This window comes from Theropithecus gelada, chromosome 15, assembly GCF_003255815.1.
Source record: "Theropithecus gelada isolate Dixy chromosome 15, Tgel_1.0, whole genome shotgun sequence".
Classification (NCBI taxonomy): Eukaryota; Metazoa; Chordata; class Mammalia; order Primates; family Cercopithecidae; genus Theropithecus; species Theropithecus gelada.
Genome location: NC_037683.1, coordinates 11,958,018 through 11,978,198, shown reverse-complemented (window position 1 = coordinate 11,978,198; position 20,181 = coordinate 11,958,018). Strand labels below are relative to the sequence as shown.

Genomic DNA, 20,181 nt, shown 5'->3' with positions numbered 1-20,181 from the left:
TGGCACATGCCTGTAATCCTAGCTACTTGGGAGGCTGAGGCAGAATAATCGCTTGACCCCAGGAGGCAGGGGTTACGTGAGCTGAGATTGTACCACTCCACTCCAGCCTGGGAGACAGAGTGAGACTCTGTCTCCACAGAAACAAAATCAAACCACAATGGGGCTGTTTTCCAGTAGGTATCTGGTTCTGGTCTGAGTATATATTGTTCATTGACAAATCTCTCATCCTTAAGTGTTCATATCAAATGCTGCCTCTCTATATAGCTTTCCTTGACACTTCCTTTTCCCATAATTCATTTGTAATAATAATTATTATTATTTTAGAGACAGGGTCTTGCTCTGTCACCCAGGCTGGAGTAAGTGATGCAATCAAGACTCACTACAGAAAGACTCACTCCAGCCTCAACCTCCTGGACTTAAGCAATCTTCCTGCCTCAGTCTCCCAAGTAGCTCATTTATTATTTGTCTGGGTTATCAGTCTCTGTTTACTTACCACATTGCTGTACTATATCTCTCTCCTCTGTTGAATCAAGTTCCCCGAAGATATTTGGAAAAGTTAATGTGATTATGAACTGGAAATGGAGGTAAAAGTCCTTGCTCCATTTTTACCACTGGGCTTTGTGAAGATTAGATGAATTATATATTACAGTGTTTTACAAACAGCAAGTAGAAGATGGTGTTTTTCCCTGTCCATTTTAGCAAACCAGTTAGGCAGCCATTGTCCTGAGCATCTGTGTAGCATCCCCACACTGATACGTCCTGAGTTCCCCAGTGGGAAAAGAAAAGTTCACTTTTATCCTTCAGCTTCTTCAGCATCAGAACCTTCCTTTCAGCATATTCTTCTGCCTCTCCTTAACGAAGTTCGTAAGCTACCACTGCTCCTGTGCAAGTGGGCTGTCTCATGGCTGCATCCTCTGTGGCCCCAGAGGCTGAAGATGAAGGAACCAGGCAGGGCCTTCCCAAAGCAGCCTAGGGCTCCCTAATGCACCAGACATGGCCTGAGTTTGGGAACTGCAGACCCAGGTCTCAGGAACTGCACAGCTTCCCCAGATGCTAGGCAGCTATTGTCCCACTCCTCTCCATTGCACGACAGGGCTTTTGAACACTGGCCTACGTCAGTCTGATGAACGTGGTGGGTCTCTTGTTCTCGGTCCTTGCACAGACCACCGAGGTCTGAACGCCTTGGCCAAAGGGACTCCAACCCTGGGGCTTCTGTTTATTCATCCTCTTGGGCTTAGCCACTGACCTCCAATCCCGGAAGCACTGGGCCCTGGCAGCTAGACTTAGGGATGCTGCCAGCATCAGCCTCATACTTTGCTTCAGCCACCCCTCCCCCAGCTCCTCCTTTTAAGACTGGCCTTTCTGCCTAGACTTCTTTCCTTAAAGCCGTGTTCAGTCAGCCATGTTGCCATTTTCTGGCACTGGGCCTTGACTTGCGACTTTCAGGTTGACCACAGCCTGAGCCCTTAGCATAAAGTCTTGAAAGCCAGGAGTTCTGGTTTCTGTTCCTTTCTTTTGAGAAGGCTTCAAATGCACATTGAGCCACTGTTTCCCTGGTGGCCAGCTTTACATACCAGAGATCTCAGTCCCAAAGGGTTTTGCTTCCCTAACCTCTGACTCTGGATACCTGTTCATTCTGTATTTGCTTAACTAAGTTGCCCCTTCGATAACTGCATAGAGAAAAGAAGGTTGTCGTCTTTTGATTAAAATTACCACATCCAGTGTAAATATGACACAGTTGGCTGTGGGGAATCTGGAGGATGTAGCCTGGATTCGAGCGATGGCTTGGCTTTGTGTACATGGGCATGTGAATTGTGTGGAACTTACTAGGACTTTCAGCCATGGAGATGGTGAGGAGAGCAAATAGCTGTGGATGCAGGGAAAGAGACCTGGTATAGCTGTGAAATAAGTCTTCAGGTGACCCTGAGCAGTTTGCTTTTCTACCTTAGCACCTTGCTGTTGTAGGCTCTCTGCACCCACAAGCTGCTGTTATTTGGGGGATTCTGACATCATGTAGAACAGTGGGCCAGGTAGCTTTGGGGGGTAGCTTCCAAGTGTGAGATTCTGTGAGGATCGCAAGATTGAAGCTTTCCATCTCTGTGATGCAGGGAAGGCAAACCCTAAAATTGGTGCTTAGCCCTGGAGGGTTCTTGGCTTTGCCCAGGAGAGAATTCAAGGGCGAGCTCGTGGTGTTAGACAACAGCTTTTATTGAAGTGGCAGTGTACAGCAGCAGCAGCAGCAGCAGAGATATTGCTCCTTGTGGTATGGGGCTTACCCCATAGGCAGTGTGCCCAGAGTAGCAGCTCAGAGGCAGGTCATATTTATATGTGTTTTTAATTACATGCAAATCAAGGTGCAGATTATGCAGAAATTTCTAGAAAAACTTTCAGGCCATTGCCATGGAAAGGGGTGGTAACATCCAGGTGTTGCTATGGCAGTGGTAAACTGACATGGCACACTGGTGGGCGTATCTCATAGAAAACTGCTTCTGCCTCGTCCCTGTTTAGCTAGTCCTCAATTTGGTTCAGTGTCCAAGCCCCACCTCTGGAGTCGAGTCCTGCCTTTTACCTCATATGCATGAAACAGCCTTTTAAAATCCTTAGTTCTGTCCGGGATTTGACACACCATAGATGTGCCACTTAGGATTTTCCCTTTTAGCATTCATCCACAGTTATCCACTCTTTAGCTTCTTCTGGTTTATTTATTTTGCTATATTTTCTTCTCATTCTAGCTTTTGAATCGAAAAGACAAGACTACCTTTGAGAAATTGGACTACCTGATGTCGAAAGAAGATAATTACAAGCGGACACGGGAATATATCCGAAGCCTGAAGATGGTTCCAAGTATTCCCTATCTAGGTAGGAGTTTGAATTGGCTTATTATTTTTTAAGAAGCCTACTCTGTGCCAAATAAGATGTTTTTACAGTTTCTACTTGAGAAATTTCCAGGAAGCGACATGGCCCATAGATAAAGAGGCAATTGGTTGGCTCCTTGGGTTGGAATAGGCTGTTGATACTTCCCAAGGATGGAAACCTGGATTAGGGTGATATACAAAGGATGTTCTGCTTTTTATATAAAAGACCTGTGGGCCCCAAGGTTCCCCAGGCTGCAGCCCAGATGGGTCTCAGTGATAGTGATAAGACTCTTACTGGTTCATCCACATCCTCCTGAACTGGGGCATGTCAAGCACAAACCCTCTGTTCTGGTTCTGTGGGCATTATTAGTATATTTCATATTTGTACAAATACAATTATAGTAATGCTTATTAATTTTTCTGGTTCAAAAATAATGCATGTTAATTGTAAGGAATTAGAGAAAACAGTTAATAGCTTTTGTTATCTCACCTAAAGATGTTTGCTTCATATCTTATTCATTTGGGCATATCTAAAATATGTATGTTTACTCTATCCTAAAAATGTTATTTTTATCTTTAAAATGTTATCTACTTTTCGGTACTATGACTCAGTCCCATCAGATGGATTTGTCAAACTCGAATCTGCTCTCCAATATTGACCATTTAAGACAGCAGCCCTCAACCTTTTTGGCACCAGGGACCAGTTTCCTGGAAGACAGTTTTTCCACGGATGGAGAGTGGGCTGAGGAGAGTGGTTTCAGGATGACGCTGTTCCACCTCAGATAATTACTCTGATAAGAAGCACACAACTTGGATCCCTCACATGTGCAGTTCACAGTGGAGTTTGCGCTCCTATGAGAATCTAATGCTGCCACTAATCTGACGGGGGTGGAGCTCAGGCAGTAATGCTTGCTAGCCCATCGCTCACCTCTTGCTGTGTGGCCCAGTTCCTAACGGGGAGTTGGGAACCCCTGATTTAAGGTGTTTCTACATTTTTGCTATTAAGATGTCTCAGTGAATATCCTTATTGCAAAAGCTTTCCACATGTAGTTATGATTATTACCTTGTGATAAATTCCTAGAAGTGTGCACAGCTTCAAAACGTGTGCAAAAGCTTATGCCTTTTCATGTATATTTCCAAAATGCACTCCAGAGAAGTTGTGTCAATTTGTACTTTCATCAGAAGGGGATGAAATTGCCTGTTTCTCCCACGTTACAAATACTATGCTTTTTCATAGTTTTTTTTTTTTTTCCTTTTTCTTTGTTTCTTTTTTGTCTTTGCCAATTTGATAGGTGAAAAATACTTCTTGTAGTTTGGATGTCAGGGTTATGCCAATTTTATTAAAAAATCTTTTGATCTTTTATGATCTAAAATAATTCTAATAACAAGGGAAACCAAGATTATATAGAAGTGACTCCTGATATTTCAGGGGATCTAGTGCAATTTTTTGAAGTTACATTTTTGACAGTTTTAAAATTACTTTCATGAGCATTGTTTACTTAGATTTTCTAATTCTTTTAATTAAAAATTAATTAAAATATTTAAATTTTTTAAAGCCAACTTGGAAAATTTGTTTTTTAGTAGAAAATTGTCCATTTGATCCAAATTTTCAATATTGTTAGCATAGAGTTTTTTTCTTAATTTTTTGATGATACAGTATTATCTTATAAATTTGAATCTCTGTGTATATACACTAAATACTAAAGCAAATGTAACTAAAAATATATAACAAAATATACTAAAATATAACAAAAAAACTAAAAGAAATATATATATTTATATATATAAATATGTATAAATAAGGTTATATTTGCCTTAGTATTTCTGATAGTTCAGTATTTCTAATACTTTGTATTTTTTGTTTTCTTTCTTTTTTAAATTTTTAAAATTTACCTCCTTGTCTATTGGTCTTTCCAAAGATGAAATTTTGGATTTGTTTTCAGTTATACTGTCTTTCTGCTTTTTAGTTTACTATATTTCATCAGTCAAAGATGTGCATTTTCTTTCCACATTTTAACACTTCTGAAATTGGGATACGTCTTGCAATTGATAACAAAGCATTGTGACATTGTTTAATTGGCAGCAGTTTTTCTTAGTGATACATAGAAAAAGACACACCTGATAAAAGGTGACATCTTAAACATAATGAAATATGAACTTTCCATGTGTGTCTCTTATAATTCATCTCTCCTGTTTTCCTTGAGTGTAAGTTGTTTTGCCATTTCTGTTAACTACTAGAGTTGAATTATTGGTTTATTTGTGTATATGTTATTTTTTTCACTTTAACATAGAAAACAGTTAAGGCTATAAATTTTCCTCTAATTGCTGCTTTTGTTGCATCCTACACGTTTTGGTGTGTAATGGTGTCAGTGATATTCTTTAAATACTCTATAGTTTTAATTTTTCTTTTATGCAAGTGTTATTTAAGATAGTGTTTTTTTCGTTTTCAAGGGCTTAGGCTTTTGTTTTTAGTTTTAAAAGTTTATTGAAATATAATTAATACATAATCCATTTAAAGTGTACAATTCACTGGTTTTTAGTAATATTCACAGTTGTGCAAAACATCACCACAGTCATTTTTAAAGCATTTTTATCACTCCATAAAGAAACCTCAGGCCCATGAGCAGTCATTCCCATTTCCCTCTAGCCAACCCTCCTCTCCCACCTTCAGCCTTAGGCAACTATTAATCTACTTTATGTCTCCACACATTTTCCTGTTCTAGAAATTTCATATAAATCAAATCATACAATATGCTGTCTTTATGACTGACTTCTTTCTCATAGCACCATGTTTTCTTTTTTGTTTGTTTGTTTGGTTTTTTTTGTTTGTTTGTTTGAGCAGCAGCAAGATTTAGTGTGAAGAGCGAAAGAACAAGGCTTCCACAGCGTGGAAGCGGACCCAAGCGTGTTGCCCCATTCCTTCTTACTGCCAAATTATATTCTGCTGTACAGATGTACCACGTTTTATTTATCCATTTGTTTTTTTAGACAGGGTCTGGCTCTTTTGCCCAGGCTGGAGTGCAGTAGCATGATCTTGGCTCACTACAGCCTGGAACTCCCGGGTTCAAGCGATCCTCCCGCCTCAGCCCCCCAAGTAGCTGGTACTACAGGTGCATACCACCACGTCCAGCTAATTTTTTTGTATTTTTCGTAGAGACGGGGTTTCGCCGTGTTGCCTAGGCTGGTCTCAAATCCCTGAGCTCAGGCAGTCTGCCCGCTTTGGCCTCCCGATATCCATTTATTTGATAAACATTTGAATTGTGTCCATTCTTTGACTATTACGAATAATGCTTGTATGAATGGCTTAGGTTTTTAAAAACATAGTCCTCTCTAATTTTTGAGATTTGTTTTGTGGCTTAATGCAACATCGGTTTTTATACATGTTTTGTGGTGCATGCTGGAAAAGAAGGTGCAGTGTCTCAAATTAATCTTATAATTGCGTTGTAATGTTCAAATTATGAGTTTTTGACAACTTGATCTATCCAGAAAGAAGTATATGTTACAGTCCCCTTATATTTCTAGTAGTTTCTGCCTTACATATTTAGTATATAGAAGTTTGTAACAGTTATAGATTCATTGTGAAGTACTCCATACAAAGTTATCTTGGTTCCATTTGTTACTTGCTTTTACTTCTATTGTCTGATATTAATTGTGTGACATCTTATTTTTCTTTTTTTTCTTTTTTTTTTTTTTTGGCTAGGTGAAGACATTATTTGTATTGATAGATAATATTTTACATATTTAAGGGGCATATGTGGTATTTTGTTACATGCATAGAATGTATAATAATCAAGTCAGGGTATTAGGCGGTATCATCATTTCTGTGTGTTGGGGATGTTTCACGTCCTCTCTTTTAGCTACTTCAAAATACACAATACATTGTTAACCATTATCACCCTACTCAGCTATTGCACATTGGAACTTATACCTTCTCTCTAACTGTGTGTTTGTACCCATTAACCAACCTCTCTTTATACCTCCTTCCCACCCACACACCCTTCCCGCCCTCTGGTATCTATCATTTTGCTCTCTGCCTCCATATGATCAGCTTTTTTAGCTAGCACATATGAGTGAGAACATATGACCCTTGTCTTTCTGTGCCTGGCTTATTTCACTTCACATCGTGACCTCCAGCTGCATTCATGTTGCTGCAAATGACACGATTTCATTCTTTTTATGGCCAAATAGTACACCATTGTGTGTGTGTGTGTGTGTGTGTGTGTGTGTGTATGTATATATATTACATTTTCTTTATCCATTTATCTGCTGATAAACACTTAGGTTGATTCCGTATCTTGGGTGAGGTGAATACTGCTGCAGTAAACATGCAGGTGCAGGTATCCCTTTGACATAATGATTTATTTTCCTTTGGATAAATACCCAGAGGTGGGATTGCTGGATTGTATGGTATCTCTATTTTTAGTTTTTTAAGCAGTCTCTATACTATTTTCTGCAGTGGCTGTACTAACGTACATTCCCATCAACAGTGTGTAGTTCCCTTTTCTCCACATCCTCGCCAGCATGGTATTTTTTGTCTTTTTAATAATAACCATTGTGGCTGGCCCAAGATGATATCTCAGTGTGGATTCATTTGCATTTATTTTATAACCTTTTTTTTTTTTTTGAGACGGAGTCTTGCTCTGTGCCCCAGGCTGGAGTGCAGTGGCGCAATCTCGGCTCACTGCAAGCTCCGCCCCCACGGGTTCACGCCATTCTCCGGCCTCAGCCTCCCGAGTAGCTGGGACTACAGGCGCCCGCCACCTCGCCCGGCTAGTTTTTTTTTTTGTATTTCTTTTTTTTTTTTTTTTTTTTTTGAGACGGAGTCTCGCTCTGTCGCCCGGGCTGGAGTGCAGTGGCCGGATCTCAGCTCACTGCAAGCTCCGCCTCCCGGGTTCACGCCATTCTCCGGCCTCAGCCTCCCGAGTAGCTGGGACTACAGACGCCCGCCACCTCGCCCGGCTAGTTTTTTGTATTTCTTAATAGAGACGGGGTTTCACCATGTTAGCCAGGATGGTCTCGATCTCCTGACCTCGTGATCCGCCCGTCTCGGGAGACGAGGTTTCACCGTGTTAGCCAGGATAGTCTCGATCTCCTGACCTCGTGATCCGCCCGTCTCGGCCTCCCAAAGTGCTGGGATTTCACCTTATACCATATGATTGAATTCTATTTCTTTCTTTTTCCCATGATTTTGCATCTTTCCTTGTTTTCTTCTTTGGCTTACCATAAACTGCAGTGTCTTTCTACTTGGTTACTGGCAAATCCCCATCTCAGGTCTACAGATGGAGGGCATGTTGCTGTGCACAGCTCCCAAGTCCATTCCCACCACACCTGAGGCTCATCAATTGAGAGACAGCGTTGACAGTATTACCGTGAGGGTAGCCTAGTGCAGCCCATGGGTTCCACTAGAAGAGGTGTTCCAGGGTCATGAAGGATGGCCTCTTTTCTCGAATAAGGATGATCATGAGCGCTGCTGTGCATTGTTTGCTTTCTCTGTGCCTAGCACTTTGCTAGGCATTTGAATGCATCATTTCATTGAATGCTCACAGTAGCCCAGTGAATAAGCAGGCAGTGAGAGGTTGCCTAAGGTCACATAACTGGAAAGTAACAGAGCCAGGACTGGGCCCAGATGGCCTAGCTATAAGCCCTAAGCTCTTGACACTGCCCTCTCCTGACTCCCCACCCTATTCAGGTCATTACTTTCCTACACACCCTTGTGGTTACCACCTGTGTCCTCTGGTTATTTATGACTTGTGGGTGGCCCCCATCAGGCATTGTGTGAAGGGGATAAATTATCGCTACTGTTTCTTGTGACATTCTCTATTGTGGGACCACAAAGCAGTGCAGTCTTGGGCTTCCAAGGGCGTTGGTCAGCCTGTGCCAGCCCTCAGGCCTCTTGCCCCTCAGTTTCTAGACAGATGCAGCCCTGCATGTCCTTGATCACCTCATCTCAGCTGCTGCTTCCTGGCAGGTGCTTCCCAAGAGGCTCCATGGAGGCCTCCATCCTTCTACATTCTTCCTGCTTCTGACTCTAAGCGAGTCCAGCTGAACTACTGTAGTCTTATCCCTTCAGCCTTATGATTATTTTCCTCTCCCCTTAAACCAGGTGGATTACATTTCTCATGTTGCATCAGAATGATCCTGACATATACAAGTCAGAGGGAGAGAAGAGGAGGTGACTGCCACCTGCTCTCTGTTCTTGGAATAGTGTATGAGAGTTTACGATGGGGTGCCATAGTTTGCTTAAAAAAGAATGAAGCAAGACTTCCTGAGGCAGCTGGGAGTTCCACCTGCATGCATACATGTCTGCTTGCCTTGGACATACCCTACCCAAATCCAGGTTATGTATTCTTGAAAACCCAACCTGTCCCAGGGACATATTTGTTTATTTAAAGAGGAATAGTTATATAATTCCTGGAAAGTACAACATAGGAAAAACTATCTGAAACCATTTGTTTTTTTCTCTGGCAAAGTCCTCACTATAGATCTTTTCCCTCTTGGGGTGAGAGGAGGCAGTTTTCTGGGAGGAACTGTAGGTCAGTCCCTGATATTTCAAGCTGCTTTGTTACTTCTGTTGCTTGAGACCGTGAATGCTGCTTCAGCAGTTATTTGCCTCTAATAGCAATTATGGGCTTTATTTTTGTAACAATTCTTTTAACCCTCTGTGGAAGATTCTATATGCTAACTGGGCTCCTGTGACTATTCACATATGTGTCTCTTTGTTCCATGTAAAGGTGCCTTTATGTAGTGCTAGCCTTTGTTACTAACCATGTGGGTGTGATTCTGACTCCTTTTAATGCAAATTGTAGAGCCAGTTGGCTCTACTTGGGTGTACCTGATGAAACATACTTTAAAAAATACTGAGGGAAAAATGTATTACATTTATAAAATAAGACTCTTTGAATCAAAAAGTTTCTTGCAGATTACTTCAAAGTGTGAAAATAGTGTTGAGAAATAGGTCAATTATTTGCAGCTGATTTTATCTGATAGCAGCTCCTTGCAAATACCCGGTTAGATTGGAATGATAACAAAAGCAAGCAAAGAGCTTTGAAGAATGTCTACATCATTTGCTTATAAATAGCTGTATTGATTTAGGGGGTGTTGTGTTCTTACTACTTATTTCCTTCAGGAAATAACTAAATTAGAAATGTGATGGATCTTAAATGGTTTAGAGCTGATTCTAAAAGTAACCATAGCAGTGTGGAAAATTATGATCTCTCAAGGAACAAAAATTAGGTATTCTAACACTTCTGGATAGTAAGAAAACGTTTGGAGACATTCTTAGTAAATTTACCCAGACTTCTAACAAGTGAAGTAAATGTCTAGAACGTAAGTTATCCCTTCAAACAAGCAAACCTTTCCATTTTTCAGAAAGTAAGCCTTTATTTGCAAATATAAATTCTAAAGTTTAAAATCAAGACAAATTTTTCCAAATATAAAATAAACAGGGCTAAACTGTTGGAAAACTAAAGGGCTCTCGAAAAGAAGTAATCATTGCTCAAAAAAGTGTTTACTCAAATGCCCCAAAGCCCCCCAGTCAGACACCACCCCTGCCCTTGTGGAGCTCACAGTCCAGTTGTGATCACCAGCACTGGAAAAGAAACTGCAAGTGAGTTGAGCATTATGAAGGAAAAGGCAAAGGAGCAAACCAAGGGGGCCCTGGCTACTCTGGGGGAACCAGGAAGGGCTTTCTGGAGGGAAGTAGAGTCCTGAAGGATGAATAAGCTGGGTGAAGAGGTGGGGAGGTGAACATTTTACACAAAGATGACAGCTTGTGCAAGAACTCTAAAGTGAGGAAAAACATGTTTGTTAGAAAAACTGGCTGGAGAGTAGAGAATGAGGGGGAGGATGTCATGTGGAGCAGCTGCAGTGGAAGGGAGGGGAAGATTGCTTAGGGCCTAGACATGGGAGTTGGGAGGGAGTGGGGAGCCCAGGCTCTGACCAACCTAGGAGCAGTAGGGAGCCATGAAAGGGTTTTAAGCAAGGGCACGCTGGGTTGGATTTGCATTGAACACACATTACCTTGGCTGCAGCAAGTGGCTTCGAGGTCAGGCTGGAGGAGTGAAGACCAGTTAGGGGATCCTGTAGAAGCCTGTGATGAGTCACTGTATTTCAGAAATTTCCAGGGAGGGGGAAGGCTCTTTAAAAGCAGTTCGTTTTAGAGCAAAGCTTTGGAGAGACCTAGAACAGCTGTCGGTGAGTATATCCCTTATACCTGATGAAGACACATAGCATGTCCTTATACTCTGGTTTTGAGAATCCATTTGTGCATTTCAAGTGTGGGCCCCCTTAAAGCAGAGAGGAAAGAGCAAGCATGGGTGGGATCAAGCCAAGGATGCGGCAGAGCTGCTGCTTCCCAGAACAGGGATCTGAGTGGTGGCCGTTGCCCCCTTGATGGGGGCCGCCACCCTAGGACCAAGGTATTTCCCTTGTCAGGATTAGCAATAATGTTAACTGACTGTCCCCAGGTTGGCCAGCTTTTAGTGCCCAACTGAAAAAATTCCATTCCACATGCAGGAAATCCAGCCTTTTTTTCATTTCCCCACCCCACGTTTCCACGGTTCCCAAGGAGCACGCATTTGTTCCACAGATCCATCCTGGTTGTTGCTTGAGCCTCAGCCAGCAGCCTGGCCCCAAACTTCTGAGCCCTCCCGCTGGTCCCCTCCTGCCTTTCCCAGTTGGACCTGTGTAGAACCAGGCTCCTGCCTTATCTGGAAGAGGAGGTATCTGTCAGACCACGAAGCAAAGCTTAAGGCTGGATTCTGGTCTGCCTGCCCATGGAGCCATAGGCCACGTTCCTTTTTCTACTCTGCCCCGATGGCCACATGCTACAGGGGCCAACTCCCTGCCCTCCCCACCGCTAGCCCAGGAAGCCTTTGAACAAATCTCCCCTTCCCTAGATCTAGGCATTCAACCCTCTCTGGGATCCAGCAAACAAGGAAAAGCTTCCCTTGACCCCAGGCTCAAACATACTTCCCAGTCAACAGAATGATCTCAAAGACACTATCCCATCCAAAATGAAGGAAACTATTTCCATGATTTTAAAGAGTGGTTAGCTACATTTTGTTTCAAATCTCTCCCTTCCAGAAGGGAAGAGATTGCCTTTACTTTTGCAGTCTTAGGATTTGTTACCTTAAAATTCACACTTTTTCTGGGACTCTGTAGTCTTTCTCATTTCCTACAAAAGGCCAGTGGATGTTATTAAAACCCCCATTTTATGAATGAAGAAAAAAACACAGCTTGACTCATGACTTACCCAAAATCATATCCCAGGCGGATACCAAGTTTAACTCAAGATCTCATGCTTACTGCTGGGGTTCCACCCAGCCTTAACTTACACATCCTCCTTTTAATATCTCCGTCTCCATGGAAATAAACAGTGGAAGGAAAACATGTGGGGTTCAAGAAAGGAGCACTAGGTGGAAAGGCTTGTTTCCTGCATGCTTTGCTGCCCAAAGCAGGAGAACCTTGTCCCATTTGTCCCTTCTGGGACAAAGGGAGGATCTGCAGTCAGCTTTTCTCTGGGTCAAGAAGTTTTGTCTGACTCTACAAAACGAGGTATGAGCATAAGCCCATTTTGTGCAAGAAAAAGTGTTTTCATGGTAGGTGTCTTTATACTCATTAGGATGACTATTCCTCTTTGACTTCCTTTAGTTTTTTGGATTTCGAGTTAGAAACTAACACTAGCAATAATTACAAAAGCTCACGTTCACTGTCTTGCTATGTGATTGTACTGCATTATCTCATTCAGTCCTCCCAACACTCCTTCCTTTGGGGGAGGCATTTGTTTCACTTATTTGCTAGCTGCAAAATATGAACAAGATTCATGTTAAAGTTTACACACTAGTAAATGGTGAGATCAGTGCTTATACCCAGGTCTGACTCCAGTGCCCCAACCGCTAACCTCAGAATATGCCCTATGTTCCCCAGAACAGGCCTTTAACCTCTGGGAAAATCCACAGCTGAGAAGGAAAGCACCTCTAGGGACTCTTCCTGTGTGGAACAGGGAGACTTCCTGGTGGGAGGTCCTGGAGAAGCACATTGACTCATGGGTGGGGACAGAGTGGACTGAGTGGACACTGGTCTTCTACTGACACATTCTGACTGTCCCCTTGTACCTGGGCTGGCCCTAATAAAGAAAAGGGCTGGCGCAAAGGAAAGACTGGGGAGCTTCTGCAACCGCAGGACCAACCTGGGGCCATTGGGATGTCTCCTTGCATTGCTGCAGAGAGGAATAGTTAGGACAATGGCCCTGAGAACCTAAAGATTTCATGTAGTAGACAGCTTTTCAGATGGCCCCCAATGATTTCTGTTCTCTAGTATTCATATCCTTGTATAATCTCTTCCCCTTAAGTATAGGCAGAACATAGTGATTTGCTTCTAACAAGTACGACAGAAATAATGGGATGTCCCTTCCAAGATTAGATCATTAAAGACTATCCGTTTTATGTTGAGTGCTTGCCCTTTCTTGCTCTCTTTTGGATCATTCATCCTGGAGGAATCCAGCTGCTCTGTGTTTGGTAGTCTTGTGGAGAGGCCCGTGTGGCATGGGATTGAGACCTGCCAACAACCACATGAGGGAGTTTGGAAGAAGATTCTGCTTAAAAGGTGAGCCTTCAGATGAGACTGCAGCCCCAGCCAACAGCTTGACTGAAGTCTCATCAGAGACCTTGAGCCAGAGACACCTAGCTAAGACATGCCCAAATTCCCAATCCACAGAAACTGCAAGATAATAAATGTTTATTATAAGGGGCTTAGTTTTAGAATAATTTGTCACACAGCAATGGATAATGAACACATTGCACAACCTTTATCACTACCCCACATTTATTGCTTTGTTGACCAGTCTGTTTTGGGACAAAATCAGCTGTAAAACTCAACACATAAAGGACTATAACATTGGCCTCTAGGGCAGCAGGACGTACTGGACCCCTCTCGAAAGCTAGTTTTGAGGTGGGGGGATATGATAGGCTAGAGAGTGTGGTTGCTGCTTTGAGAGGTGATGAATTCTTGCAGTTCTGTAAGGAAGATGGGTGCCTGGGAATGACTGATTAGGGTCTGAGAGGGCCTGGAAGGTTACCCTTAGGAAGCCTGTGTTGTTCCCTGATGGAGTGTACAGTGGGCTCCTGAGTACTCAAGGGAAACAAGGATATATCCTTTTTTGTGACCATCCAGAAAGGCATTTGGTGCCCACTCATTCTTTTAAAAACTTAAAAATTACAAAAGTAATACATTGCTTGTCGTAAAAATTATTCACACCGAAAAGAAGTGTATAAAGTAAAAAGTGAATGTGCCATTCTTCTTCTCCCACTTGCCAGAGGCAGCCAGTGTTTGCCATGGGTGTGTGTTCTTCCAGACATTCTGATCCACGAATACAAAAAGATGTGCCTGTGGAGGGGCACATATGATATTGTGCTTTCTAACCAAAGTGGGAACATTTTATATGTGTTGTTTGCACATATAAACTGTCATAGATATTGTACAGTGGCAGCAAAGCTGGAACTCCCCTGTTCTTTCTGGTAGCTCTTTGGCACCCACAGATGCATGGGCAACGTGTTGGATATTGCCTGGATGAGTGCTCATTTGTCTAGCTGTGTCCCAATTGACAAATATTTAGACTGTTTCTAGTTTTTCCCTTTTACATATACAAGTTGAATATCCCTAATCTGAAAATCCAAAATCTAAAACATTTTGAGAGTCAACATGACGCTCAAAGAAAAGCCTCATTGGAATATTTTGGATTTCAGATTTTCAAATTAGGTTTGCTCAACAGGTAAGTGTAATGCATATATTCCAAAATCTGAAAAAATCTGAAACCTGTAACATTTCTGGTTCCAAGCATTTTGGATAAGGGATGCTCAGCCTGTAGTGCAGTGGGGAGCATCCTTATCTGTGTGTCTTTACCCTCCTGTTAGAGTACTTCTGAAACACTGAGTGCTGGAAGTGGAATTGCTGGGGCAGAAACTCTGCAACTTTACAGTGCCTGCTGCTGGAATGGCCTCTGAAATGCTTGCAGTTATATTTCTATAAACAGGATATGAGTATGCCTATTTTTTCCACTCTCACCAACACTAGATATTACCCACCATGTTTTATTTATACTAAAATTATAGGCATAAGATGCCTTTTAAAATATATATATATATATATAGATTTCTCTGCCCACCAATTCTCTTAGGCTCTAAATTAGGCAGCCAGGCCTTCAGGCCTCCGAGCCAGCTGATCAGCCACCCTCTGCCCTTGCCTCTGCTTCCTGAATATCTGTCCTTATTCCCTCTCCCTGTGTCCCCAGCACAGGCCTGCACTGCCCTGATTGATGAAGAAAGACTGCCTTGCTGTTGGGTTCCTGTGGAGAGGAGGCTGACCTAAATCCATCCCCTGCACACTTGCCTGGGCATTGGTCAACATTCCAGGCTTGGAGAAGGCTGTGTGCTTCTTTTAATCCTTTTCCCTTGTTGAGATGACTAGGGCGTAGGCCTCTGTCATCACATGGCCCCAGAAGGGAATTCTAATTCCACTCCCTCCACATTAACTATCCTTCTAGGCTCTGGGCCATTCCCAGCTCTGCTGAGGCTCAGGGCAAATGTGGCCTGTCTTTCCTCATCCAGGAAGCCCTCTCCTGGTACTGTGAGATGCCCTTCAGTTTCAGGATGTGCTGTAGCAGTGGGGAAGGGAACATCCCTTGAGCAGCCCATGGAGCTGGATTTATTAATATTATGACCATCAGCAAGCACAGCATGGGACAGGCAGATGGCCCACCCACCTAGGAGGTGCCGCATGTGGCAGCGCTGTGGGAATGCCGTGCAGATGGGAGAGATTGTGTCTGGGCTCCTAGTGTGGGCTGAGCTGGCCCAGGATGGCCATTCAGGAGAGACAGGGATACTTGAATGTCTCAGGGATGGCTGGTATTGAAACATCATGTCCACAGAGGCAGAATCCCAGACTAGGGCTGGTTCAGGCCTGACTCTGAGGTCTGAGAGAGACCTGTAAGCAAGCGCCAGGCCTGGAGGCATGGATATGGGAGATGAGCCACCGCTACTGGAACCGAGTTACCAGATGATGAGGACCAGGGCTTGAACCGGATAGATTTGGTCATCTGGTGACTGCCAGAGCATCCACAAGTAGGATGTTTGGAGTAGCAAAGCAGGGAGCTGATGAGTCTGTAGGCTGTAGGACAGATGGCAAGAAGAAGAAGAGCTGCAGCCTGGCAAAGGATTGGTAGCCCAAGGAGCTGCAGAACATTCTCCAGCACTGCCCCTTGTTACTCCACGTCCATTGTTTGAGATAAATTAGGCAGACAGCTATGGACAGGCTTTCTGACATCTAGGGACCTTCTGATATCAAGCTGCTGCTGCTGCTGCTGCTCAGGCAGGCTGGCTGGCCACCTGACATATCCACTGCTATGGGCAGGAGGCTCCCTATCACCATGATTCTCAGATGTATTACTGAGTGATATGGGGTGACATAGGAGCTGTAGTGTGATCTCACTTCCTCCGTGGGTGTGGTGATCGATGCTGTAGAGGCAGGAACTCAGGAATCAGACTGAGTTGAGTTTACATTCTGAGTGTCAGGCTGCATGCACTTGGGCTGCTCACTTACCTCTTTGATGTAAGTTTTCTATTATGTTGAAGAGAGAGTAATTATAGAATCCACCTCACAGAGTTGTTGTGAGAATTTAAAGAGCCATGCATACTGCCTGGCACATGGAAAGCACCCTATAGATGATGGCTAGTATTAGTGCTCTCCACATGAAAATACAGCTAAGAAGACTCTATCAGTGAGAACCCTGTTGCCCCCGTATCCCTATTGAGAAACACAGCATATCCAGGAAGGGCAGCCTACCCAGGAAGAAGCCCATCTGGGCACAGCCAGGTGTCATGTTAGTTAGCCACCTGGCCCTAGAAGGGTTGGATGTGATTTCTGGGATAGTGCAGGGGTCAGCAGCAGGAGGGGCTGGGGAATAGGATCCCATCTGATGAGTCATGTCTGGTTGGCAAATTATGGTCCTGGAGAGGTTGGGGACCAATAACATCTGGAGTGTAGTCTAGATACTTTTTTGGATAGAGACCCAGCCTGTGACCCCTCCTTCTTTGGGAACCTACTTCCCCTGTTTCTCCTTTGGCACTGCACGCCAGCAGCAGTGTTCCTTCCACCTAACTCTGCTCCACGGTCAGAGCCCATAGAGTTGGGGTGGGTACTCAGCCCGAACCGGGCCGATTGGATCCTCTATCTGGGAGCCAGCATTGGAACGTAGATGTGCTGGCACTCAGATCAGGGGGACGTAAACTGAAAAATGCCGTCTGGTGCCATGTGCCGGGACAACTGCAGAGAAGAGTCCACAGATGGATGCTTGGTGAGAAGCAAAGAAAGAGACCCTGCAGGAAAGGGGAAAGCAAAGAGCAAGGGAGAGGAGCTGAGAAAGTTGCTGCCTTGCATCTTGAAGGCTTTCCAGGCAATTTCTAGTTCCTGGCCCTTGTGAGGCCCAGCTGTGTCCCTGCCCGTGGACTTGGGGAGATACCTCGTGTCCTTATGTAACCAGCTTATTAAATGAGCTGGACTCAATCAGGTGTAAGAAGAAACCAACCTCATTTTTCCCCGTGTCCTTTTGAGCCTACTCTGTGGATTTTTCTTTTCCCAGTCAAAGCTGAGAACTTAGCGGGTCCTTTGGTCTTTCAGGTGCTAGGCATGAAACAGCCCAATCCATTGTAACAATTCCTCATTCCCAACAGTCCAGCGTAGGAATTGCCAGGCTGGACTCCTAAAGCTGACCAGCTGTGGAGGTCTGGAGTAGGGGAAGACAGATGGTCAGCTTGTTTGCTTGTTTGTTTGTTTGTTTGTTTGTTTGTTTTGAGACAGGGTCTGTTTTTTTTGCCCAGGCCTGGAGTATGGTGGCATGATCTTGGCTCACTACAACCTCTGCCTGCTGGGCTGAAGTGAGCCTCCCACCTCAGTTTCCAGAGTAACTGGGACCACAGGTACATGCCGTTATGCCAAGCTAATTTTTAAATTAATTAATTAATTAATTAATTAATTAATTAATTATGGTAGAGACGGGGTTCTCACCATGTTGCCTAGGCTGGTTTCAAACTCCTGGGCTCAAGCAGTCCTCCCACCTTGACCTCCCAAAGTTCTGGGAGGCATGAGCCACAGCACCTAGCTGACACACAGTCAGCTTCTTCACTGGATCCTGGCCAGTCCCGCTGCCTCCCCAACCTGTTCACTGAAGTTTCTGGCCCGTGGAAACAGGGGAGGAAGAAGGGAGAGAGAAGGGTCCATCTTTCATAGCTGTTGGTAACTCAGAGCTCATGCCCTGTGGGTTTGCTAGATGCTTGTGCAAGCAACCCAGTGCTGCCTTTCCCCCTCTTGGCTGCTGCTGCTTCAGAATTTCCCTCCTGGGCACCTCTGACTCAGCTGCTTTGATGGAGTCATGTATAGCTCCCTTCCTGGCTCCTGTACTTCCTGCCCTGCCCTGCCCCCACCCCCACCATCCAGGCAGCCCTCTGGTCCTAGGAAGCCTGAATTTGTGCCTCGGTGGGCTGGCCTTGTGCTCTCAAACGCAGGCCGCTCTTCCCACTGCTCTTTGTGTTCCTGGGCCTGAGTCAGACAGGAGTGCTTATGCCGGCCCATGCCAGGCTGTGGGAGTGGTCCCTTGAAGTCCCTCTCACTTGACTGAAGGTGGGTGAAAACACCCACCTTCCTTGTGGTGGTGGGGACACGTGAAGGACAGCTCACTCTCCCCTCCCCAGGACCTTCTTTCTGTACTTCTCACGCAGCGTCAGGGAAGCCATCAGCTAATGTTGGAGAGCCAGTGTGGGGCCATGCCCTTTGCAGGGATGATCTTGCAGCTTTTATCTTGTCCTTAGCCTTTGAAGTCTCAGATAAAATTGAGGCAGAAAGAGCACCTTTTAAACATGTTGTTACACTTAAAAGCTTCCATTTTTCACTTAATCTGGTCATGTGGGTTTCTCTTACTATAATCAGAGTCTTGACAAGTCTGTGTGAAACAGACAAGGGGATCTTGGGAAATCAGAGAGGACACCTTGAACCCCCTAAGAGTGTGAACTGTGAGCATGGTACACTCCCATTACCATTGTTTTCAGTAATTCGAAGGTTTCTCTTTCAGTCTTGCTCAAATTGGCAAGATTTGGGGGAGAGGGTCTTGTTCAGTGTCGCTTGCTCAGGAAACATCACTGTCTTCTGGCCCTGTTCCCCACACAAGCCCAGCAGGTGGGTGCCCCTTGTCACCCAAGAGACCAAGGTATTGGCTAAAACTGGGATGCAGGGGTTTGCCTGGGGCAGGAGAAAGTCTGGGCTTTATTGACTTCCTTCTGGGTCTGCAAATACAATGCAGCCACATGGAGAACTTAGTAATAGTAGGACTCCTGTGATTGTAGGCCTTAAAGGGTCACTGATGGGATAGGAAAGGATGGTCTGGTTGGCAAGTCCCCAGGATGCTGACTGGCTGTCTTTGCTGGCAGGTAGAGCAGTTCACTGGGTACCCAGGCTAGGGCTGGACAGAGCCCTCCTGCCCCATGCTCTTCTTCCATGCCGCCAGCTTAGTGAGCTGACCCCCACCTTTCATTTTCTCCACATCTCTGATGAGCTGATTCCTTCCTCTCCTTCTTCTTTTTTTTTTTTTTTTTCCTTCCTCTCCTTCTATATAGCCTGGGTGTGGTTTGATTAAGATTCAGGCTTGGGTATTGAGATGGGGTTTGGGAGAAATAGCTGGTATCATGACCTGCTTTCATTTGAATCCTAACTAGTTTAGAAAAAGGATGGCTCTGCAGTGTCCTGCATGGCTTTCCAGAGCTCTCTGTTTGGGGTTTTGGAGCCAAGACCAGTGACCAGTAAAGTTGGGCCTTGTTTTCCTTTGCTCTTGTTCCCTATGTCCCACACGCTCCACTCCAGATGTGTGTGGAGGGGTGACGATAGCCTGGGCCAAGATTAAGATATTTTCCTCAAATAGCATTCAGATTCCACTGTGATCCCAACAACTGACTAGGGGCTTAGGAGAAGGGAGTTGAGAACTCTTACTTGGTGCCTGACACCCAGCACCTTCTGGATTAATTGCTGCTGGGCATTCTTACCAGCAGTCTGACTTCAGGCCTCATTTTTGCCTCTTTTGTAAAGTGAGAATAATGATCCCTCCTTCACAGAGCTTCTGTGAAGGTGACGTAAAACACACACATGCACACACGCATGTGCACACATACACGCGCGCGCGTATGCGCCTGTTTCTTTTTCTTTTCTTTTATTTCTTTTTTTTTTTTTTTTTTTTTTTGAGACACAATCTTGCTGTATCCCAGGCTGGAGTGCAGTGGTACAATTT

General features: G+C 44.3%; 1 protein-coding gene across 9 annotated transcripts in view; it reads left to right on the top strand.

Annotated features, from left to right (window-relative positions):
• RALGPS1 (Ral GEF with PH domain and SH3 binding motif 1) overlaps positions 1 to 20,181 on the top strand; it is a 305,937-nt gene that overhangs the window by 145,909 nt on the left and 139,847 nt on the right. For all 9 annotated transcript variants that reach the window (XM_025359233.1, XM_025359236.1, XM_025359232.1 and 6 more), the window contains one exon: positions 2,733 to 2,859. In XM_025359233.1, the coding sequence (XP_025215018.1) occupies positions 2,733 to 2,859 (127 nt within the window). The remainder of the gene's footprint in view (positions 1 to 2,732; positions 2,860 to 20,181) is intronic.